Source organism: Dermochelys coriacea, chromosome 2, assembly GCF_009764565.3.
Source record: "Dermochelys coriacea isolate rDerCor1 chromosome 2, rDerCor1.pri.v4, whole genome shotgun sequence".
In the NCBI taxonomy this organism is placed as follows: domain Eukaryota; kingdom Metazoa; phylum Chordata; order Testudines; family Dermochelyidae; genus Dermochelys; species Dermochelys coriacea.
In genome coordinates this window covers 175,617,557-175,635,472 of record NC_050069.1, presented here as the reverse complement: position 1 = coordinate 175,635,472, position 17,916 = coordinate 175,617,557, and the positions used below count along the sequence as shown (strand labels likewise).

Below are 17,916 nucleotides of genomic sequence, written 5' to 3'. Positions count from 1 at the left end.
AACAGATGACCTATGTATGACCATTTATAATTTACATGTTTTTTCTTTTCTGATATCATCTTTGATGATAAATTTGATGACCCAATGATTTCTTATTAGACATTCAGATGTACACTCCCAGGACGAGGGTTCAAATCCACCAGCCCAAGCTGGTAGTCACCCAAAGCTCTTCGCAACTGACAGCTGTTCCGTGACCTAGGTTTGGTGGTCCCAGCCATTTCCCATTAGACAACAGTAGTGTAGCCCCAACACAAAGGGTGGGCAAGGATTAAAACCAACATTTTCACAATGATATAAGGAGACTAAACTGATCTCTCTCCCCTCGAGGTGGTCACTCCAAGGACTAAGGCATACTGGAGGAAGAGAAAGGAAAGGTGGTACTGATGCAATGCTCTATACCTCTTCTGTGGAATAAACAAAGTGAAATGGAGGACTTCAGTCTCAAAGGCTATTAAAATACTGAATGCTAAATGGACAATAAATAAAAATAAGAGAATTTAAATGGTCTTTAAATTACTGAGCACATTCCAAGACAAGGTGGATGAGGTAATATAATTTATTGTTCCAACTTCTGTTGATGAAAGAGACAAGCTTTCAAGCTACACAGAGCTCCTTGTCTCTCTAATACCCTGGAACAAAATGACTTCAACAAAAATGAGAATATTCCAGTCATATATTACTAAATCATGCTGTCTTGCATGGCAGGTCCCTCCAATGGAGGTCAAATTGTTTAGAGGAGGGACTAGGAAGTAATGACACCTGGGTTCTGTTTTGGACCCTCTCACCTGGGTAAATAATTCAACCTCTTTATGCTTAAATTTTCCCTGACTCTAAAATGAGGATAATACCTACCACACAGCTTGATGAAATGATTTGAGAAGCGAAGATGAAAGGTACTATGGGCTTTACTCTGATTTCACTTAAACTGGGTTTACACTAGCGTAACACCATTGACCCCCGTGGAGCTACTCCAGATTTACACCAGCTTAAGTGAGAACAGAATGAGTATCAATTGCTAGTACTATTCAAAGCCCTGCCCAAATACTTACTACATTTTTCTTTTTTTGGTTGCTCTGAAGGTTTAACAACTGAGCAGGTACATTATTTCTTTGATAATATTTTACCACATTTGTTTAAGAACTCCAGTCCTTCAATCCCAATCATTTATTTTGGTGCATGTCACTGAATTTAAAAGTGCGCGGATTTTCTGCAGAAAAATTTAAATTTGTTTAGAAACAATCTGCTTTAAAAAAAAAAAATCTATTCTCAGTTTTACTTGCCTGCCTTTAAAGACCTACCCAATGTGAAGAAACACTCAGAAGCTCCACTCCTGCAAGTTAATCCATGCCGTCCAGCCCTGTGGCCGCATTAAGCCCATTCACTTTTGCACTGATCTGCTTAATGAAAGATACTGGGACGGGCAAGTGTGGGGAAAGACGGATTTTATATACATTTCATTTATAAAATGTGAAAAAACCCCAAAGATTCTCATGGTAGATTTACAGCTGAGAAGAACGTGTACTATTTTGTACATAGCATAAGCAACATATTAATTTTTATGACTATTATTCCAGCTGGTGTTCATCCTTTCATGCTGGCTTCCTACCATGCCTATTTCTGGCAATGGAATGCATAAGTGGGGGGAGGGAAATCTGACTTCTAATAGCAAGGTATTAACTTTATTCCTGGTCTCTCCTGAAGTGTGCTGCACAAGGGGATGACAAATTATCAGAGCAGAAATGGTTCTCTTCAGAAATACAGTTTCTGTATTACACCTTCTCTGCTGCTGGTGAAATAAACCCATGCTATCTTCCCAACTGCTACTCTGTTCTCTATATATAGAAAAAACAATTCAAATCCACCATGACCTGTGATTTTTACTTTCAATTATGTGGGAACTGAAAAAGCTCTTTTCAACCTGAAACAATAGAAGGCCAGGAAACATAAATACGTAATTCTGCAGATTAAATGCTGCATAATGGATTCATAAACCTGATCAATTTTAGATTGCTGGTGGTGACCTGTGTGTGCATGTGTGTATGTATCTATAAATAATGTATAGTGTGCATGCACACAGGACCTAACCCAAACTCTCTGAAGTCAATGTGAGTCTCAGGTCCACAGACAGTAAACATACAATTTAACTGAATTTTGGCATCTATGAGAACCATAGCTTGTATGTCCTTTCATGTCTACATGTTCCACACCTACTTTTGTTAGCTCAAAGACTTCAAAGTCAATCTAAGGTCAAGTTCAACAACAAATCTCATCTAAAAAAGTTAAGGTACAGTCAGTTTAAAAAAAAAAGTGAATGGGAGGTTATCAGTCATACAATTATTTGTTCAGTTTCTTATATTTGTAAAGCTGGAGTCTAAAAATTTCATATGGCTTGGAAGAAAGAGTCTCCCTCTTGCTTAAATAAAAGAAAAAGAAAAAAGAGCTTGATGTTATTTCATGGAATTCAAACTAAACTGCAGGAAACTCTTTGAAGGACAGATAGGACTGGCTCCGTCCTGTACTTTATATACAATATTACTGACAACTCATTAGTTTACTCCTCAGTACAGGACCAAATCCTGCATATTAATTTCAGCTTTTTTTATGTTTTAAAAAAAACCCAAACCATTGCAAATTATCTGGTATAACAATACAAGAGTAAGAGGGCTAATCCATCACTGTGTCACTTCTATGTCCAGCTATGCTGTCTGAGGTTACAGTAACAGATCTACACTTGCTGAATTATCCTCATATTGCAACCGTAGCTGATTTTGCATTTGTGATTTTTATGTCAAGCCAGCCGCCTTACTGGATCACACAATAGTCAACTCCTTCTTTCCTTGAAAGATCTTAGGTCACAAATACAGCCACTGGAAAGTCTGATGGTTTGAAGGAATACTGTCAATTTAAAATCCAATAAATTTAAAGGAGCAAGTAAGTTAGCTTCAGGTGCCACACTGTCTATTTAAAGTGCTCATTTGGCCCCATCACCACAGCATGTGAACACCTCAATCTTTAGTATATTTATCTTGACAATGCCCCTCTGTGGAAGTGAAGTACTATTTATTTATTTTTATATTTTACAGATGGCAAATGGAGGCAGAGAGAAACTAGGGGCAAGGTATTTAGGTGCTTTTGAAAAATCCATTAGGCATCTATCCGCATTTTTAGGTGCCTAAGTCCCACTGAGAAACCAAGTGCCTAGGTGCTTCTGAAAACCCCACTAGGTGTATATCTGCATCTTTAGGCACCTAAATATCTTTGTTAACCTAAAGATATTTGGCCCTAAATGGACTTCCCCAAGGCTACACAGGCAGAGCAGAGAACTCAATCCAGGTCTCCAGATTTACCAGGTAGTTCTCTAACCACTGGACCACCTTTCCTTTGGATCATCAGCCCCTCAAGCTGCCTGCAAACTTTTGTGGTTTTACAATCACATTTCATCTCTTACGTTTTCCTCTCCCCTGATGTGTGACAAAAGTAAAATCTCACAAACGATAGCAGAAACTTACTGACTGTACAGGGGAAAACAATGAAACTGACTATACACAAGGTCCTGTCAAGTGAACAAACAGAAAAATGTATTTCCTTCTCATCTCACTCAGTCATTTTACATAAAAAAATTTCAGCCAGAAGTATGATTTTTAAGTTGATTACTTCTTTTTAAACACACAAACGTTCTATGGCTAGGGCCAGGCTATCCTGCAACAGATCACTTTGGAAAAGTGAACTTCCAATAAGCACCTGATTAGAGACAAAAGGCAAACAAGGGTAGAAAAATAAGAGAGGGGATGGGAGGGGAGCAATGCTAGCAAGGAAGAAGAGAGAACATACACGCTCTGACTGAAATTTTACCCTCACTGATGTCAATGGGAGTTTTGCCACCGACTTCTATTGGGTCAGGATTTCACAATTTATGCTCAGGACCCCATGGTTATTTGAACAAGTGAGATCCCAGGTCCTCTTTCAGCCCCATACAGCCTTCTTGGAGTCTCCTCTTCTCACCCCCTTGGAGCTCCTGCAGAAGCAGAAGTAGGGTCCCAAAGGGTTCTGGAGGACTTAAGGGGGAGCACTGCTCCCTGCAATACCAACACAGCAATCAGCAGAGAAGGCGATATCTTTGCCCCAGTGGGCCCTTGTCTCACCTGGGTGGATTAGTTTCATTTTTAAAATGTCAGCCAAGTTCAGTCTCAATGGACTATGCTGCAACAGTCATGTTATAAGTCACTCATTCACAGAAGTCCCATGCTCATGGCCTCCCCCAGCATCCCTGTTGTATTGTATTCATGCACAGTTAGATAACTGGTACGCTGTCCCTTTAAGACAGGCACCGGAAGTGACCCTGAGACACAGGCTTTGTGTGTGTGTGTTTGTGCGCGCACACGCGCTCACACTAAACTGTGCTGCTGATAGAGTGTGTACTGGAAAAACCTCCTCAATAAAAGGTCTGCTTAGTTTGCCCTGTCTGTGCGGATCTCCATTCCTGTGAGCAGTCTAAATGAAGACAATATACAGGCATGGCTGCATTCAAATTTATTTTATTTTTTAAATATAATTTTGACCAAGAATATTGATGCTGATTTTTAAGTATTTTCTCCAATTTTTAATCACTTTACAAGTTCACAGTTGCAGGAAGTTATCAGCATTTAGGGCAATAATTATTTAATGACAGTAGACACTGAGATTCAAAAAATTAAAGCTTTATTACTGTTAAATTGTCAACTACATATGTTAAAAATACATAAAGTAAATATCCTTAGCAAACTGTAGTTCTCAAACAGCATTTTTCCTACTTTGCCAATCTGTAAATTTTGATTATTAATGGTGCAAATTTTTTTAAATCTGTTTGCATGTCTACAGTGAAATTTATGTTTACCAAAAAAAAATCTAATCTTTCCATGTCTAACACTCCACTTATGGAGCAGAGTGAGCGCTTGTCTACACACAGTTTGAGCACCATGAAATTTTTGTGTTTGGATAAGCCCTTGAACTCTGCTTCTGGACATGGAGAAGAGGTGAGCTGTGAATGAGGCAGTGTCTAGGTTAGGAAAAGGAGATATATTTGCTAATGTGCTAATTAGCGTAATACCACTTAGCAATGTTCATCGCAATCATAGTTGCCAAGAGGTTTTTAACTGGAGGAAAAGCCTCAGAAGCAGACCTACTTTGCCAAGGCAATCATTGTTACCAGTTTTGGGTTAAAATTCTCTTAAACCTTGGATGCAGGCGTAATGAAATGTTATCCTTATTGTATGATTAAAGGGCAGCAGAATTGTAGTTAATATGCCCTAATCCAGGGCATATTATATGTGAATGCAACTCTCATTCACTAAGCATGGGACAGCAAGCAAAATTCAAGTGATGGACAGAGGGTGAGGTGGGAGGATAGGTGTTTCTATCTGGGGATGAGGACCCTGTTTCAAGGTCCTAACTGCCATTTGACCCTCCCTCTCCAGTGTTTACAGACAGAGCTAATTAAAACTCAATTGAGAGTCCTTGTTTCTTTGCAGCAATCACTAAGAGCTGAAAACACTAAATGGAATTGCAGCTAAATGCTGTGCGATAAGAGATGCAACAGCAGCGAAGTCACCCCCTACCTAGCAAATCCTAGAATTGTGATTACTTAGCTAAGCTAAATGGTCATGCTGCTGTAGGATCAGACTAAGGACACAGCAGAGCAGTGGTGGTGGTGGTAGCATCATTTGTCCCTCACACAGCGAGTGCAGGCAAGCCACATGAACGAACCTCTAGACACCCAGGATTGACTGACCTCAGACAAGAAATTGTAAGCAGGGTGTGGTGGAGGGAAAAGGGGAGTTAAATGGACCTTGGATTTTCATACTGCACATTGGGAAACTGCAGCAAAGAAACTGCTCAAGATATTGTGGGGTGTTTTACTTATTGTTACCATACTTCTGAGTCACTGTTCCTGTCCTTTTCCCCAAATCAAGCGGAGTTCCCTCTCCTCTCGAAAGTCTCCTTTTGTTATGCACAAACTCAGTGCTTGCGAATGGGGGCATACAGCCTTATTGGAGGTGCCCCATGCTGTATTCAGTTTTCCCAGGTTTCTGGGTAGGACTGGAGCCGTTTTGTTTTGTAATGCTAAAAGTAACCCCCCCAGACACTGAACCTGGCCTTCGTTGCTGCCAACACCCCCTGAAAGAAGGGTTACACTAGCAAACACATTTAGTAAACACACCTCATTTTTCTCCTCTAGACAGGGCCATACATGCCACATCGCTGCCTTGGAAGGCAGGGAGCGCCTTCCTCAGAGCACAAACAGGCCTCAGCACCTGCAGAATCCAGCTAGGTGATATATCTCTGATGAGTCACAGAGGTACCAGAACTCAGAATTTAGCAAAATACTTTTTTTCTGTTTTTTATTAACTTACTATTCATTTTTGCATCTTTGACTACAGCTGCTTTTCTGAAGAAAAAAAAAAAAAAAAAAGACAGACATTTGGCATTGTCACCATACAGTAAATGAAGTTTAAGAGAGATCTAACAACCCTGTTGCAGTTCACTCCAATCCCTATGAAAACAAACTCCAGTTCTGCAAAAGCAGTCCTTATTGAACATTCTGAAACACTGACTACAGAACACCTTATCCTGTTTTCATTGATCTCACGTTCTAACTATGTGGCTTGCATGAAAATGAATTTATGTAAACATCAAGGGCTATAAGAAAAAACAACTCCACATGCTATTTTTAGAACAAGTTCTTACATTCATAAATCTTATCTTTGGGGAGAAAAAAAGGGCCCCGTCAACACTGGTTCTCCACTTGTGAGGTAACTCCCTTCTCTTCATGTGTCAGTATATTTATATCTGCATCTGTAATTTTCACTCCATGCATCTGAAGAAGGGGGGGTTTTATCCAAGAAAGTTGATGCTCAAATAATCTGTTAGTCTTTAAACTGCCACCTGACTTCTTGTTGGTTTTTTAGTTACTTTGGGTGTCTAACTCAAGATGCCTTAAAAGGACCCGATTTTCAGAGAGTGGGTGCTCAGCAATTTCTGTAAATCAGGCCTCTAAAGTGCCTTAAATTGGGCACCAAGAAGTCACTATTCACTTAAATTCTCAATATTTTCAGAACTGTATAAAACACCAACAACTTCTAAAGGAAGTGCTGGAGTATGAAGAATAAATCTAAGGTACTTGGGTACCCAAAATGGCCACTTGCCTCATAGTATATTTTGGTTGGCATGTATTATTACAATAAAACTGAGATTATCCAAATACATTTACTCAAGCTTACAGATAATGGAGGGAATCATAAATGTAATGACTAGATTATGGGTGACATAACCCCAAGTTTTTAAAAACAGAGGTTAAGATAACTGGAGGTTACACTCTAATTCTCCTCAAACACTGTGAACATAAACATATACACAGTATGCATACAGCCAGAAAGTTCTCTTACAGCCCAAAATATGTTGCATCTTGGAAGTCCATTTATTTTCACCACCAATAATTCACATAACTGAATTTGTTTAACCAACCAGTCAGAACAAGATTCTTCTGTAAATTCAAACTGGGATCTGATGAAGAGCAGATAGAAATCAAGCCATGCTCTGTCTTTAACAATTACTACCAGTAAACATTCTGAAATCAAAACTTAGGGTTTCATCCACGACAGGTACATGGGCCAGTCTTTAAGCACATGTGTAAGTCCCAAAAAGGGGACAAACCATATGCTTAAGTATTTTCCTGAATAAGGATAGACAGAAACACATGCATACATGTTTTCCTGAATTGGAAGCCTTAACTTGTGATGATGGACAAGGAAGAAAAGAGAAAAACAACAGTTGTGTTAAGCCTGAGTGGGCTTTCTAGACACATTTTTTTGTTTTTAGTTAACATTATTTGGAAGAGCCACAAGGAGCAAATACATGTTCTGCATTGCTTGACTATATTAAGCAGCACTGGGCTTGAATGTAGTATCACAGAAATGTTTAACCAGGCCAGCCCAGGAAATGGTCTTTTGTCCTGATTAAGCAATATAATTACAATCCCATCACGCCACTGGACCATCCCATACATTTAGGAAGAGGCACACATGTACACTAGAGACTTGAGCGTGCCTCCAGTGAAGTCAGTGGTAAGATTCCATTTAGCTTCAATGAGAGTAGGATTGAGCCCTAGGAAAAGACAGAGCCTGCTGCCCGAAAAGACAGAGCTGTGAGATGCCCAACATAGCTGACACTGAAGGAGTAAACAGCCAGGCAATGATTGTGATGCACTTCACAGACTTTTTGCATGTCAAGGAAGGATTGAAAAACCATTTAAAGGAACAAATAAAACTAGCATTATGCAGAGACATAGCCAAGGAACGAAACGCCCCTAATAAAATCACATGAAGATGTCCCCATTAAAACTTCGCATCCCCATTAAGCAGCAATCTTTGCAGTTAAGTATCATTAATGTCCTACTTAAAAGTCATCCTAATTAAGTACAGTGTCTAGTATATGGGTTGTGAGGACACATGCAACATTTTATTACGATATTTTTAAATCTAACAACATAGATCAGCTAAACCAACTCTTAGTTATTGAGTGGTTTTTAAAAAGCTGCTACCACATATGCTCACTGGTCATTTGTCATAACTTTTGTTCAGTACTGTCACATTATTATTTAAACTTCATCATGGAATCATGAGGGGACTGAGAAATGGTGATGACCTGAAGTTAAAAACAGGATTTTATTTCAGGATGAAGCAAAGCACAAGAATTGATACCACCGAGCACTGGAACTCTGTCCATAGGGTAGAGCTACACGTCTGGTGGCATGCAGAGTACAGACAGTGCATGCCCAGCTAGCATGGGTATAAACAGCAGTGCAGAGAGAGGCACATCTTAGACAAGTAGAATAGAGAAGAGTGCCCTACACATCTGAATCTCAATGTATGAGCCCTACGTGGCTCCCTGCACACCCAAGCAGTGCCTCCCAAGTCTACGCTGCTATTTTTTGCCGTGTAGTGTCCCACTACCTCCCCAATGCAGCAGCTGTTCCACACTGCAGTGAAAGGCTTTGATAGGGGGAGCTGGCAGAACTTTTCCCTGTCACAGAGAAAGGCTCAGTCAGAAGGGAGATAGCAGGGAAAGGTTCCAGAAGTGGGGGAAAAGACTCAGGCAGTGAGGAGCTGCTGTAGCTTTTCCCCACTGCCTCTCTTTGCCAGAGTCTTTCACTGTGGCATGTAGCTACGTTTACCCTACGCATTGCTGCAAACATAGGCAAGGTCTTAATGTGCTTCTTCTATCACTAACATATAGGCAAAAATGTTAATAGGTGAATCTAAAAATATATATACATTTATAGCTAAAAAAAATGTAGAACCTTCAAGTTTAATGTCTAACGTTTTTGTTGCTAAAGAGACAGTTAAGTGAAATGAATGAAAATTAAATGAATGGAATATTGCATGTTGGTCCCAGGTTATTAGACATTTCCCAGAACTGAAGAAGAGCCCTATGTAAGCCTGAAAGCTTTCCTCTCTCACCAAAAGAAGTTGGTTCAATAAAATGTATTACCCTGCCCATCTTGTCTCTGAAATATTGCAGGCTGATTATTCCTGAGGGAATTCTGCACCAAAAAATTAAGAATTCTGAGCACATTTTAAAATTCTGCAAAATTCTGCATATTTTATTTGTCAGAACACCACAATATAGTCACGCTCCTCTTGACAGCCCTGGTGGCCAGGGCTCCTGCTGACAGTGGGAGGCCCAGGGCTGACAGCAGGCAGGAGTGCTGGGGGAAGTCACAAATTCTGCAAGAAAAAATAAAATTCTGCAGAGGACATTGATTCTGTGCAACTTCTGCATTGCCCAGTGGCACAGAATTACAGCAGGAGTAGCAGATGCATTTTGCTATGAATTAGAGAAGACCCTTTGTTTGGACTCTATAGCCCTTTGATTCACTTCCCCTGTGCCCCTCGTAACTTCCAACAGGTTTCCACTTCCAATATTTTTGGATCCTTTGATAGTTGAAATAATAGCTGTAAATTCCTTTGAATGTTAAGCAAGTCCTATGCAGGGTGGATGGATTTAAGTCAGCAAATAGGAAATCTTGATTTACAATAATCAGTTTTAATCTAGTTTTGCATATGTACCTTTTAGTTAAAGAAAGGTTGATTCTTATTTGTTGGTAGCCATTCAAGCATGTTGGTTTGCAACCAAATATAGCCATTACAGACTAGACAAAATTTGATACTTTTATTTGCTAACCAGGAGGATATACACTATATGTATCTCTATTTGTTCAAGCACTTACATGGCTTAATCTGCCTTAAAATTCTTAGTTTGTACATTTTTATTAGAAAATTGTGAATGATGCATTTCTTATTTACTAGAAGATTAATTTTATTTTTGTTTGGACCAGGCTCTGTTTAGATGGAAATTCAAATTCAATTAAACATGCACAAAACCCAGCGTTTAATTTTTTTTTGTATTAATTAAATAAAACTACTACAAAAATACATGTGCTGGGTACACAAGAAAAACAATTTATCAAAACAAGTTTTGTATTTAAAACTAGCAGGTTTCTAATTAACAATAATTATTTTGTCTCCAATAATTACATGGCAGTGATTTGACGACCTGTTAGTTAAAAACTAACTGGTTTACTAAACAAAGGAAGCATGAGGTTTACTAAACAAAGGAAGCAGCGCTGTGACATGGGCAGTGTAGTCGCGTTTCATCACTGGGGGAGAACTCTCCCAGTGATAAAAAATAACCACCCCGAATGAGGGGTGGTAGCTTTATCGCCGGGAGCCATAAAGCGCTGTCTATACTGGCACTTTTCAGTTTGTTTACATTTATGGGAGATATTGCTGACTGCTTCTTATTTACAACGTCACCTGAAAGTAAGAACAGGCATTCACATGGCACTTTTGTAGCCAGCATTGCAAGGTATTTACATGTCAGATATGCTAAACATTCGTATGCCCCTTCATGCTTCAGCCACATTCCAAAGGACATGCTTCCATGCTGATGATTCTCGTTAAAAATATAATGTGTTAATTAAATTTGTAACTGAACTCCTTGGGGGAGAACTGTATGTCTCCTGTTCTGTTTTACCTGCATTCTGCCATGTATTTCATGTTATGGCAGTCTCGGATGATGACCCAGCACATGTTCATTTTAAGAATACTTTCAAAGCAGATTTGACAAAATGCAAAGTAAGTACCGATGTGAGATTTCCAAGGATAGGTACAGCACTCGATCCAAGGTTTAAGAATCTGAAGTGCTGTCCAAAATCTGAGAGGGACGAGGTGTGGAGAATGCTTTCAGAAGCCTTAAAAGAGCAATATTCCAATGCGGAAACTACAGAACCCGAACCACCAAAAAAGAAAATCCCCCTTCTGCAGGTGGCATTTGACTCAGATGATGAAAATGAACATGTGCTCTGCTTGGGATCGTTATAGAGTAGAACCCATCATCAGCATGGTTGCATGTCTTCTGGAATGGTGGTTAAAGCATGAAGGGACATATGAATCTTTAGCGTATTTGGCATATAAATATCTTGCCATGCTGGCTACAACAGTGCCATGCAAACGCCTGTTCTCACTTTCAGATGACACTGTAAACAAGACGTAGGCAGCATTATCTCCTGCAAATTGTAACCAAACTTGTTTGTCTAAACGATTGGCTGAAGTAGGACTGAGTGGACTTATAGGTTTTAAAGTTTTACATTGTTTTATTTTTGAATACAGTTATTTTTTGTACATAAATCTACATTTGTAAGTTCAACTTGCATTATAAAGAGATTGCACTATAATACTTGTATTGGTGAATTGAAATATACTATTTCTTTTTTTTTATAGTGCAAATATTTGTAATAAAAAATAACTATAAAGTGAGCACTGTACACTTTGTATTCTGTGTTGTAACTCAAAATCAATATATTTGAAAATGTAGACAATATCCAAAAATATTTTAATCAAATGGTATTCTATTCATTTAACAGTGCGAATACTTTTATTAATCGCTTGACAGTCCTAATATATCTATCTATCTATCTCACACACACACCTACCTTAACTCCCCCCCTCACAATCCATACAAGCATAGATTAAGTTTATCATCACTTTTCTAAAACTTTTACATATATTTTAAATCCAAATCACTTCCAATGTAAAAAGAACACTTCAGCTATGTAAATGACTGACCTATAAATCTATAAAAAGAAAAGGAGTACTTGTGGCACCTTAGAGACTAACAAATTTATTTGAGCATAAGCTTTTGTGAGCTAGAGCTCACTTCATCGGATGCATAAATCTATGACATTTGAAAGGGTTAGCTGTTTAAGTGATTAAGTTAACCAGATAATTTGAAATAGCTTTGTTTTCACATCCCAAATTCAGAATTCCAATGTGTAGATTTATAAAACAAAGTTTTTATGCAGCAGTTAGCCCTGTCTCACATTTAACATGACCGTTTGAAGAGCTGGCCATTCTCCAAAGTGGATGAGTTTTATCTGACTAACTTGACAATTTATGAAGTCAAATGGATTGCTTGATAATACAGTGACTTCTATGGCAACTGAAGTACCCATATATTTGCAGCTGTCATTATGTGAGTCACATAGTTCTTACTCACCATTACTCACATAGCCCTACAGTGGTACTGTGGATGCAGTGATATAGGAGCTGTTTGCAGAATCGGGACCTAATTGACTTTGGTGCTAGTGATTGAAAAAAAGATGACAGACTAAAGAATGGAGAATTCTATTTAGTTACGAATTCTGCACGTGCAGCCACAGTGCAAACTTCCTCTCAGTAGGTCTTCATTGTGTCTTAATCCCGACCTGAAGGGACTATTACTAGAGACGAGAGAATACTCCAATCTGTGAGCCCATTCTCATTGCGGACAAGAGGCCCAACACAGATGCCAATTAGCATTTAATTGTTTTGACAGGTGTTCTGATGCCAAAGGTTTCTTTTTTGGTTAAAGAAGGAATCCTAGCCATAGGAGCACTACCACTATCCTATATTTAAAATAAAGCTACATTAAAGTGTCAAAATGATTATTTAATATCACAGAAATTCAGAGTAAGTCACCATGTTATCCTTTACATACCCACGCAGATCTTGCATGGTTCTCAGAACGGCAAGCTGTTACTCTTACATCCTACATGAGCTGTTACCAGTTTTAAAATTCAGTAATTTGCAGTAAGAGCAGAGGTAGAACCATCCAGTGGTATTGAGAAGAAAGTATTCAGTGATTAGAGTGGGAGCCTGGGACTCCCTCAGAAGCACAATTCTTTGCCCACTACAGACTTCCTGTGTGATCCTGAACAGTCACTAAGCTTTTCTGTTTCTTCTGTAAAAATGAGAATAGTATTTCCCTATCTTACTGGGATGCTGGATGGATTTATACATAGTAGACTGTGAGGTGCTCAGATACTAATGTGATGGTGGCCATAACAGTACCTGGAGATCTTCTCCTGATTAAATATTTTGGCAAATGTGCATCATTTGATCTAATCATAAGGCAAGAGACTCATAGAATCAATTTAAAAAATTACAAAAAGAAATTGTCCTTCATGTGTACATGGAAGTAGCCATAGATTAAGAGGGGAAGGAATGGCTCAGCAATATCTAAAGAGTGAGTGTGAACTCCATCAAAGACAGAGACATCCATCTTTTCTAAAAATAGCATAGACTAAAGGCTTGGCTACGCTGTCAATGTGCGGCAAACCAGGGACACTGCCACAGCACAGTGAAAGTCCCACTGCACCATAGCAATGCTCCTAGAGGGCATTACTGCACGGCAAGCTAGCGAGCTGTAGAGTCATACTGTAGCTTGCCGCATAGTAAGTCACTATGAAAACAAGCCCTGAGAATACTGTGGGGAAAACTGGGCATTTGGAAGGGAAGTGACCCAACCGAGGCTCTCTCTTCCATTCTCTGCATAACTTTAGTGAAATTTTGATAATTTCTGAGCTGTAACATATACAGGAAAAGCTGTTTTATCCAGCATGTTGGGGAAATGGGGGGTGCTGGTAAGTGAAAATGCTGGTTAACCAAGAGAAGGCGTTTGGGTGCAGGAAGGGTGCGGGACTTGGGCTCTGGGAGGGGGCTCAAGGCAGTGAATTGGGGCACAGGAGGGGGTGCCGGGTGCCCAATCTGCAGGGTGTTCACCTCGGGCGGCTCCTCACAACCGGCGACCTGTCCTGGCTACTCCTAGGTGGACGCACGGCAGGCAGCTCTGCACACTGCCTCCACCCACATGTGCTGCCCCCACAGCTCCCATTGGCTGCGTTTCCCAGCCAATGGGAGCTGTGGAGCTAGCGCTCGGGGCGGGGACTGCTGTACCTCCACCTAGGAGAAGCCAGGACAGGTCGCCGCTTGCGGGGAGCCGCCGAAGGTGAGCGCCCTCCAGATCTCGCAACCCACACCATCTCCCGCACCCCAACCTCTACCCCAAGCCCCCCTCCCGCACCCAAACTCGCTCCCAAAGCCCACGCTCCACACCCCCTCCTGCGCCCTAACCCCTCACTGGCCCCACACCAACCGGACTATAAACCGGAATTTCAATGAAGATCAGAAATGCCGGTTTATAAAGCTTTCCGGATGGTGAAGTGCCAGATAAAACAGCTTCTACTGTACATACATGGAGGGTTGCAGATAAGGCTAGTGTTTTCAGTCTTACTCTGAGGCCTTGTCTTCACTGCAAATAAAAGTATGTTCCTACCTTGAGTACACCTTTTTTTCTTCAGTGAAGACAAGAACTGAGTATTCTTATTTTTGTGGGTTTAAACTAGAATCCAAGGCCTTGTCCACACTAGTGGTGGGATACAGGGTACATGAAATGCCAGTGAAAAGCAGATTGCATCCACACTGCGGTGTGTAACTACACACGGCAGTGAAAGGCTCCAGCGTGGTGGACGAAATGGGGAAAGGCTCTGGCAGTGCCTTTTCCTGTGGTGGAGAAAAGAACTGGCAGCTCCCTGTGGCAGGGAAAGCATCCAGCAGTGGGGGGAGGCAGCAGGACACTACACTGCTGAAAATAGCAGTCTAGATGGGGCAGATGCTGCTTGGCTGCGTAGAGGGCAGTGTAGGATATACCCTAAGGCTCTGATGTATCTTTACTCTCCTAAGCAGTGCTTCACTGTCTACACTGCTATGTATAACTATGCTAGATGGGGTGCAGTGCATGCACACTACATGCCACTATAAGCATTGACATAGCCTGAACGGGCTGTGAGAGCAGGCTAAGTGCTGTGTAAGGCGTGTGGTCAGAAACAAGCAGGTCATTCATCCAGTTTGAAACCTGAAAGTCTTCCTTTTGAGTGGTTTGTGCGCCGGCCGATACTGAGACAAAAGCAAATGTGGTTTTATCCAGCACTGAATGGGGAGAGGGTACCATTTTGAAAAATGCACCGCCCCGCCACCCCCAGTCTGAGCCGCACACAAGGTCAGTCAGTGGGGATGGGGGCAACGGAGCAACGTTCTCTTAAAAATGGCATCCTCTGTGCGGTGTGATCTCGCATGCACATACGGGCAGGGTCACACCAGCGGGATGGGCTCGCACCATTTCTGGAGGTATTGGAACGTCCGGTATTCTGGGGATGTGTGAATGGCGACCCTAGTAGGAAATGGGGTGTCCCAGGCTAATGCAGGTAAGGTGGGGGTATAAGAGCGAGGGCCTCTGGGGGGGCTGCGGGCACTGCTGTGAAATACTGCTCAAGGCCAGCGTGCAGGGAGCAGATGGGTGCAATGCGCTGTGGGGGCTGAGAGAGGAGTCGGTGCCCTGTGAGTGTGGCAGGGCGGGAGGGAGGCATGCATGATGGGGTAGAGGAGGCAAGCGCAGGGCTGGAGGACGGTGGCAGGTGGCTGTGGGGTTGTGCAGGGTACAGAGGTGCCATGCAATGAAGCCAAAGGGAGGGCAGCACCTAGCGCTGCGGGAGGAGGCCCTGGCAAGGCAGGCGGATGAAAGCCCAGCGCTATGGCTGGTGGGCGTGGGGGGGGGGGGCCCACGCTACGCTACGCTTTTTCAATAACCCCCCCCTCCCTCCCTCCGCCCCACGTGGCCCCCTCCCGCGCTCCCTCAGCCCGGCCACCAGGGGCAACGAGCAGCGCCAGCAGCAGCCCCCTCGCCGGGCCCCAGGCGCGGGCGGCAGCTGAACGTTCCAGAGCCCGGCGGGGTTCTAGAACACTGGAAGGCAGCCGGGGCGCTCTCAGATGCTGGCTGGGAGGGAGGCGGCGCCCCCGCCCCCCGCCCCGGGCCCAGCGCGCGCGCGCGCGCGCTCACTCACCTTCCCGTCCGGGCCGAAGGGGAGGGAGTCGGGCTCTTCCCCGACTGGGGAGGGCGCGGGGTCCCGCTGGGTCTCCGCGGCCTCGCTTGGGCTCGCGGCGGCGGCTCCGTGGAGCGGGTAGTCCGGGTAGGGGTTGCTGAACGCCCGCTCCTCCATCTCCGCCTCGCCCCCCAGCTGCAGCTTGAGTCGCTTGGACATGCTCTCTCCCATGGCAGCCGGCCCCCGGCCCGCCCCCTGCTGCACGGCGCGCCGCCCCGCCCCGCCCCGCCAGCAGCAGCAGCAGCAGCAGCAACGCGCTCCCTGCTGCCGCGCCAAGGGCTGGGGCAAAAGCCGATGCTAGCGCCCTGGGGAAACGCCCCCTGCCGTGATAATAATGCGGGGGTGGGGGCGACTTGCCGAGCACTTAACGCGGCTGCTGGCAGAGCTGGAAGGTATCAGGGTAGCTGTGCCCCCACCTCCGAGAGGCAGAAAATACCCACTTTAAAAATAAGGAAGCAGGCTGCCGCTGCTGCCGCCTGCCACAGAACGGGGCTGGGAGAAGAGGCGCGCCCCGCCCCGCTGAACATTAAGACATGATGGGCACAGTTTCCTCCCCTTTCTGCACGAAACGGCACGATCGAGAGGAAGCAAGGGCAGGCACAGTAAAAAAGCCTCCCGCCCATCAATCGTTGCCAGGAAAGCTCTTCTGAGAGAGAGCCACTTTAAATCCACCGAGCCTTGATCGCACCTCCAAAAACCCCATCGGAGTTCTTCATCTTCTCCCCAACCCTTCCGAACAATAATTCGGGCTGTTGCTGCGATCAACACCCAAGACTGCAAAACTGCGCTCCTTCCTGCTGCCTCTTTCTCTCTGCAATAGGGAGAAATCCTCTCCCAAATGATTTTACATAATAACCAGAACCACCGAAGGGAAAGAAAATCCAAAGTATAGGCAGTAAATGATCAGTTCCTTCATCAGTGTCATCCGAACCCTCCAGCTTGCTGCAACCATCCGGAGAGAATGAGAAAAACCCTATAGAACTAATCCCTGACCCTGATAAACATGCACGTAAATGGTAAAGGCTCTACCCTTCCTTTACTCAATGCATTGATATTCAGCTTTCATTCACAGCCCATCCACCAAACTGATGACAGCAGCAGCCTTTCTCCAATCCATAGTCACAAATCCACCTTATCGAATCAATTTTACAAATACGACAAAGAACTCCTCCTGGACAGAGGGGGATGAGGAAAAGCAGCCTTTAATCTTCTTCCCCGTCAGTTTGTAATTTCCTCCTTGCAGTTTATTCTTCCTGTGAAATGTGTGTCCCCCTTGCCTGGGATGAAGAAGGAATACATTTTGCATGACAAGATCAGGGGGGAGGGCTGCTTGCGCACTCAACTATTTCGAACGGTCAGTTGAGCTGCCAGCTTTCACCAGACTATCACACACCCAAACCAAAAAGGAAAAAAGCATTTACACATATACATGTGTGAAACAGTCACACATGTATGAACAGATCATGGTGCTGGCATTTTCCTAATTCATTGTATGCTTCTTAGTTTAATAGTCTTAGCTGAACATTTTTGCCTACCCCAATCTCCATTTTATGTTCCTCTTGGCTCACTGTTTACTTTCACATATATGTTTCTTTTTTATAGACAAGCAGCAGCAGCCCATAACA

General features: G+C 42.9%; 1 protein-coding gene across 1 annotated transcript in view; it reads right to left on the bottom strand.

Annotated features, from left to right (window-relative positions):
* LANCL2 (LanC like 2) overlaps positions 1-17,509 on the bottom strand; it is a 52,522-nt gene extending 35,013 nt beyond the window's left edge. Inside the window, exon 1 of the mRNA XM_038392789.2 lies at positions 16,253-17,509. Coding sequence (XP_038248717.1) covers positions 16,253-16,462 — 210 coding nt within the window. The 5' untranslated portion in view covers positions 16,463-17,509. The remainder of the gene's footprint in view (positions 1-16,252) is intronic.
* Between the last annotated feature and the right edge of the window lie 407 nt (positions 17,510-17,916).